Below are 7,500 nucleotides of genomic sequence, written 5' to 3'. Positions count from 1 at the left end.
CCTGTATACTTAAAAAGCTCCAGCAATTCGTATATAAAAATGTGGAAAGGTCAACCCGGGAAAATGAGTGAACAGTGAGAAAGGATTGAGTACACAAAGAACGAATGTGTAAGTGTGGATCTTCAGAAATTAATATATAGATACACACACTCTCACACACATACACACACACAACACACACACACACACACACACACACACACACATATATATATATATATATATATATATATATATATATATATATATATATATATTTGTATATATATATGAATATACAGTATGATAATCTACCACTAACACTCGTGATTTTTATTTGTTCATTCATATAAGCCTCAAAGTCAAATCAATAAAGAATTTCCTCTGCCTCGAATCATAAACGCAAGGGGATATTAATTTTTTGATGATTGATTTTAGTCAGTCAAGTCGAAACTTAGATTACAGTCGAGCTCTTTATCACAAAGCTTCCTTAAGAAATGTAAATTATCTGCACTTCTCAGGAACACTTTGCTATCATTCATTTGTAACTGCCATGGCGATGGTTTTGAAAGGTTGATAAGTGAAATAACATTATGGGAAGCATCATCAGCTTCAGTCTGCTCACCATTTTTGATCGACATTACCTATTAAATGTAGACTGATGCCTGCAGCAGCCACTAGCATTTCTTCAATGGTTTAGTACATTTTGGATGAATTATACATCTTATTATTATCTTATAATTCTTGAATTTTCCAAAAATTGGTTTTAGTTATTTCGCGAAGTGTCCTTATGTTTTCCTAGATGTATTTAAAGATTCTCTCTCACTAATGATAATCTTTAATCCTGTTAAAAGAAAAAAAAATCTTACCAATGCAATGGCAAGGAACTATTTATGAATTACAAGAAATAAAAACTTCGTAATGTTCATTTTTGTTTCACAACTTGATATTTATTCTGAAGAATACACCAGTATTAGGAGTTTTATGTTTAAATTTCCGTAAATGCGAAATTCGTTGAACTATATTATGTACACTTTCAATTATATTACATTATAAATCTACTGATGAGGAACTCACTTAAACTAAGTATGTACGGTATGCGGTATGCGTGTCAAAACAATATTTAATGATTTCGATATCCGAAGATTAATAATTGAATGTATGTAAAAAAGAAAAGAAAAAGAAAAAAGCGAAGAATAAAAAACTATATTAAAATTCATCCGTTTATATTTACGGTTAGATAGCACTTTAACACTTACTCGATTATATGCTATTATTTTAGAAGTTTATAACTGTTTCGATAATGTCAACTCGTCGTTAAACGATTAACAGAAATTAACAAAAAACTTAAGTGTGAGCTTTGATTGGTTTATGCTATATGAATTAATACTAGCCACTGATTTATACATATAAGAAGCATTACACATATTAAAACATTATATTACCTCCAACTAAATTACAGTATATCTTACTGAAACTTACATTATGACAGACATCAATAAGAGTTCAAGCAATTACTAACATTAGCTAATAATAATAATAATAATAATAATAATAATAATAATAATAATAATAATAATAATAATAATAATAATAATAATAATAATAAGTGAAGGGGTTAATGGAATTCCTGAGGCCATTCATATGCACTAGTGTAAAATGAAGTATAATTCACACAAGTTTCAGAATTTTGGGAAATCAATATTGCCATTATCTAATCAAAATATCTATAGCAATGAAACAAGAGAGCAGTGAAAATATTCTCTCCAAAGTTTAATGCAATTATTGCAATTACAAACATATAGCAATTTCTTCATTGCTTTTTATATTGAAGATCGTTCTATTATTTACCAACTAATATCTTTTCTCTTCGTTTGAAGTGCTCAGACAAAGTAGGTGCTGAGGAACATTAATTTCCTCAGCCTGACTTGATTGTTAGGTCAGTTTTGAAAGTCTTTTCAGATATGTTAGTGGTAAACTCATAAATTCTCAAAAGAAAACTAAGTATTAAATTATTTATAATAATTTACATTTTCATTAGGACTGCTGGAAGCTATCTGACTATCTAATAGCATAGAACTCTATATGCATCTGATGCTAAGCAGGAGATTTGTGCGTACATTTTGGGTACGAACTACATTTCATAGGTAGTACTTTGCAGCATTCCTGATTGTCATGATGCTCTTTGCGGAAGAACACAAGAAATTACCGCTATATAATTTTTTTTTTTTTCAAGAAAATTCACGCATTTCAATAATCATTTGTTCTTGAGGATGTGGTTTGACAATTTTTGAGATAATTAGTGTTTCCATTGATATACTATTTACTGGTATTATAATCCCTTCCATGATTTGCATTAGGCTAAATTTCAAGTTTGTTGTCATCCCATACCTTGGATCTTTAAATTTTCAACAAAAATACGTTATTGGATTTTGAATTTGGCTAATATATTTTCTTTATTGATTATTGACGTAACTTATGATGATAAATTCGGTATTTTTATTTTTATTCTACATTTATTTTCAACGTTTGTCTTCAAGATGTTGATATGTGATAACTATGCTATTAAAAATTCTAAGATCTTTCAAGTGCATTTAATATAGTAGTTTATTCATTAATCTTTTTATAAAATATATTTCCTTTACTTCTTTAGCTATATATGTGAAACAAGCATGAAACTCAAGTAACATTCGGAAAAAATATTACCAGAACTTTTTTCAACAAGAAGTAAATCAATCTATTTCAGATATACAATAGTTTACTTGGTTTGGAGAACACGCTCAAATCCAGATATGCTGTTTCTTAATTGATGTACAAACATATCTTTTGGGAAAATATAAAATCATAAAATTAGACATGATTCGGGGTAATTGTTGATCCGGAAACAGTTAGAAATAAACAGCAATTTTATTTTTCAGTGGGCAGGAGTTGACAATTAAATCAGAATTGTGGGGTCTCATGTGTCAGACTATTACTATTACTGAGTATTTGGACGGTTGGGTATATCTTACCAAAGTCCACGTGAGCTGTTTCAGAATATCACTCAATTTATCTACATTCTTTTCTAAGCTCTTTCAAGAAATGTTTTGGGACTTTAGAACACACCCTGGGCCTACTCTCTTGCCAAAGTATGGAGATGAAAAAAACAAGATAGTTGACATGAATTAAATATCATTAAAATTTGTCCAGGGAAGGGGGCATCTCTCGACCCAAAAGCATGCGCTCTCATGTCTATGAGCGGAAAATTTTGAAGCCATCTATGAAATGGGTTTTGCTTTACTCTATATTAAACATAAGATTTATGAGAGAAAAAAAATATCCTGTATAATCAATAGCAGTAGTAGTAGAGGTAATGGTGCGTCCCATGACATTTCTATTGTTAACAATAATATTCATGGAATAATGTATAATATAGATTCATACATTTTTGTAAATTGCAAAAATGGCAGTAATGTTGTCGTTTAGGCTTGACGCAGTCTAGTCTTGGCTTACCTCTTTTGACAATCCCCTAAGCGATATTTCAGAAATTGATCACGCTGGCTCGAAATTTTGGAAATCGCTGTTCCTATTTCTAAGTCCTGTATTTGTAGTCCTCTTTTATATCACAGTCCTGTTCTGGGGTAAGGGTTCGATTGTAAAAATAATTGAAGTTCTTTTTATTTTTGATCCTGTACCTTAAGGTAAACCTGAACAATTGTAAGGATATTGACCACGAACCACCATGTCTACTTAAAAGGATTCACATAAATCTTGGATATGCAAAATAAATCAATAGCCTAAAAAATGTCAAAGTTAAAATTCTTTTGGTGAATATACTGACATTTCCCTTATAAATATACTACTGTATTCAATAAAAATCACAAAAAAAAATCTTGTTGACTCTTGACTTTGAAAAACCCATAAAGGTGATGAGTAAAGGAAGAGCTATCTTCAGCACACTGTTGAAATCTGAAATTCTAACAGCACTAGCAATCAGTGTTGGGAACTTATAAAAATAAACTGATTTTTTTAATGCCCTGTTACCTGAAAAAAGTTATATTCGGGCAAAATATTCATCGGCTACCTAGACCTAGATAATTGCATCTAAATTTACCTTAGTGAAAACAGTAACAATAATTATTGATTTTAAGACCACATATAACATTATACTATGAACACCTATCTTAGGTAAACAACACTTACTTGCTATGAGAGAGAGAGAGAGAGAGAGAGAGAGAGAGAGAGAGAGAGAGAGAGAGAGAGAGAGAGAGAGAGAGAGAGAGCCATTCTCAGCTATATGAAATCTAATTAAACTTTGACCTCTTTGTCGAAATAACTTTTTGACGTTAAAGAAAATTTCAAATTTCAATATGAAAATTAATGGAAATTTTATATCTTTTAGAGTTCTCTAACCCTTCTTGTATATATGATTGTCGTTCTGTAAAACAAAATTAACATTTGACCCGAAACGTGTCTCCTGGTTTGAATCGGAATGTTAACTTATTAATAACCGTGTACTGAGTTTTAAAAGGAATTCCAATTAATTAAATTCTCTGAACATCATTGTTTAGAAATATGATCAATTTGTATATCTGAATCATAATATGGCAGAAAATCATTGATAAAATGTTTCATCATGTTTTTTTTTGCTTTTTTATTTCAGAAAAAGAACCGAGAACGAGCTTCAAAAAGAAAAAAACTCTGGTCAGGTAAGAGGAATTCGAGAAACCCCTTATTCAATTTCAGATATGATCATGGAAATTTTCTTATTTCACATTTGTAATTACTCTATCTTGCCTTTTCTAAAAATAAATTAAAGAGACCTAATTTTTCCAAATCGTGGTATTTTAAAGGCTAACATTCCAGGAAACTCAGACCAAAAAACTCGAAATAATTGCATTTTCACTGGTGAGCAAGATATATATTGATAGAAGCTTGTGTAAATGCTATTTTAACTTGAGATGACACGTGTTAAATTAATTTTATATTGCTAAGAAAATACAAATCTAAATCTGCTGAGTATCAAAGTAAAACGTATTTAGCCTTTTTGAATGATGGAAGCCAAGTTTATCGTATCATGCAATTTATTCAATACGTCTCCTCTAGTTAGAATACAAAAAGCTAAAAAATCCTGAATGCAGATTATTCCAAAGATTTTATCAAATATTTTTTCTAGCCTTACGTATGTTGTTTATTGTTTATGTAATAAATCCTTCTAATCTTTTTTTCTTTTGAAGGTTCAAACCAATGCCAGAGATCGACCTCGATACAGTGGTTGAGGAGAAATCCGAGTTCGATGCTGAGGTAACAGCGTCAGATCTCTTAACGACTCCCGAAGAATTTGTAATACCCGAAGAAGAAACACATTCAGCATCCTTCAGGTCCTACAGGTATATGGGAACAGTACAAACGGCCAATGTCCCCGGGTCACCTCATAATAGCCCACTTGCAATTCCTGGATGCTCTTATGTTGCAGAAGAATTGGAGAGCCATTTCGATTACGACGATTTAGATGATGACTATGATGACGAAAACATCGATCATTTCGAGAACGAAGAGACACAATACCAGAACCATAAAAGATTTGCATTGCACAGAAGCGAAAGCCGTGTTGATGGAAGTAGTGCGAGTAGCGACAGTGACACTCCGGCCGTATGCTTCTCTTTATCTCCAAAACAGGGGTCAAAGTCTCCAACTGCGATGCATTTAGCCCTGAAAAAGCTAGATGGAGTAATGAGCAGGCGGCACTCCAGCCCCGTGAAGATCAATTATGGAGCTAACAGACCAAATCGAAGCTCCGGTAAGGTAAATTTTAGTTATTCTAAAGAAGAAGAAGTTGTTGTTAACGAAAAAGAAAAAAATAAAGAAAAGGAAGATGAAATCGAAATCGTAAAAGAAAAAGAAAAAGATAAAGAAAAAGAAAAAGAAATGGAAAAGGAAAGAGAAAAGCAAAGAGAAAAAGAACGGATACAACTTGCCATAGACTATATTGACAGGGAACTTATGCCAGATATTGAAATTTCAACTCGCTCTTACTCTGTCAGAAATCCCTCCAGGAAATCTCAGTCATTTTGCTCGAAACGTCGGGGAGAGTCATTCAAGCTCAAAAAGCAAAGCCTTGCAAGAAGCATATCCCATAAACTCAGCTCTTCCCAAGAAAACGTAAAAAAAACAGACATGATTGAGATGGACCAATGCAGCTCTCGAAAACCTTTGGGTAAATCACTGTCTGTAGGTGCCACAAGGAGCTCGGCGCACAGTAGTATATCTCATTGCGAGTTGCGCACTCTAGAGGAAAACGGTGAGAGCAGCAACAACATCGCCAAAAAGGAAGCAGACCCGGGTACTAGCAAAGATATCAGAATAGAGCTGGACCCTCTGGCCATCTGTGGTGCTATTAGTCTACCCAATGGCAATGGAACTGAAAGTTCAACTTTTAGTACCCACTTTGACAATATTACTACACACACAGCAGTCGCAACCGTTCACCATAGCTCATGGAGTAGTTCGGAAGCCCTAGAGTATGAAAGTGATCATCCTGAAAACACAAACCCGACCGTCATAGTAGTAAGTGAAGAAGGAGGGGAAGAAGAGCATGGAGACCTTAGACCAGCAAGAAAGGCATGGCCGGACAACCACTTAGGTGACCCATACCCAGTTTTGCCTCTCAAGTCTCCTGAAAGACTCATAGGAAGCGTTGGTTTTGACAGAGGAAGGCCCACGAGTAGTGAGAGACAATATCAGAATATCATAAATGATTATGCAATAAAATTTAGGCAAGAAGAAAATAAATACATGGGCCACTGTCAAACATGTTCATTGAATGTTGATAGTGATGATGAAAGAAGTACTCTAGTTTGATTTCGGAATAAATAAAAAGATATGTTATATTAAATTAGTTCCAGATTGCCTTTTAAACCATCATAGCTCAATCCATATATTTGTTATTTTTTTGACTTGTGTCAAGGCATATAAGTTTTTCGTAAGCAAACATTCAGACCACACAAAAGTAGTCTGTTGTGGTGTTGTGCAAACATACAATTATTACATAATTCTTTGCCCATCAATCAGAATCTCTTTACTCTCTGTTTTTGCAAGCATTATTTCCTTTATATCAATTGATATGTCTCAGCTACAACTATATATGTTATAATAAAACGAAAATAACAATGGAGGAAAGACGAGTTACTAAAATGGTGCTTCAGCTATATAATACTGCAGGCAAAGAGCCTCATCAAATTTTCTGTGTCTATACGTTTTGCGAAGAAAATATTGATGACTGAGAAGTTTACATCAGTGTGTTTTGACAGTGATTAGTTAGGCGATCAAAGCAACGATACATGCAGGACGTAGTCAAAGGTCACATTCCTTTTAAAAGGGAGATCCTTGGTCTTTCCAGGTGCATTGTAGCTAGATTCCTATATCAGGATGTAGATTTTTTTATACACGAACCATTAAGTGCTTGTGGGAAAGGTTGCAACGTTAATAAATTTTTGTAACGCGTTTATTTTGCAATACTTTCTCTTTTGTCATACGTGTTAT

General features: G+C 33.0%; 1 protein-coding gene across 4 annotated transcripts in view; it reads left to right on the top strand.

Annotated features, from left to right (window-relative positions):
• LOC137644919 (DNA ligase 1-like) overlaps nucleotides 1-7,500 on the top strand; it is a 385,424-nt gene that overhangs the window by 376,707 nt on the left and 1,217 nt on the right. For all 4 annotated transcript variants that reach the window (XM_068377794.1, XM_068377796.1, XM_068377793.1 and 1 more), the window contains 2 exons: nucleotides 4,622-4,667; nucleotides 5,196-7,500. The exon at nucleotides 5,196-7,500 is cut by the window's right edge and continues 1,217 nt beyond it. In XM_068377794.1, coding sequence (XP_068233895.1) covers nucleotides 4,622-4,667; nucleotides 5,196-6,819 — 1,670 coding nt within the window. In that variant the 3' untranslated portion in view covers nucleotides 6,820-7,500. The remainder of the gene's footprint in view (nucleotides 1-4,621; nucleotides 4,668-5,195) is intronic.

This window comes from Palaemon carinicauda, chromosome 8 (genome assembly GCF_036898095.1).
Source record: "Palaemon carinicauda isolate YSFRI2023 chromosome 8, ASM3689809v2, whole genome shotgun sequence".
Taxonomy (NCBI): Eukaryota; Metazoa; Arthropoda; class Malacostraca; order Decapoda; family Palaemonidae; genus Palaemon; species Palaemon carinicauda.
Note: the sequence above shows the minus strand (reverse complement) of the source record. Positions and strands in the feature narration are given on the sequence as shown.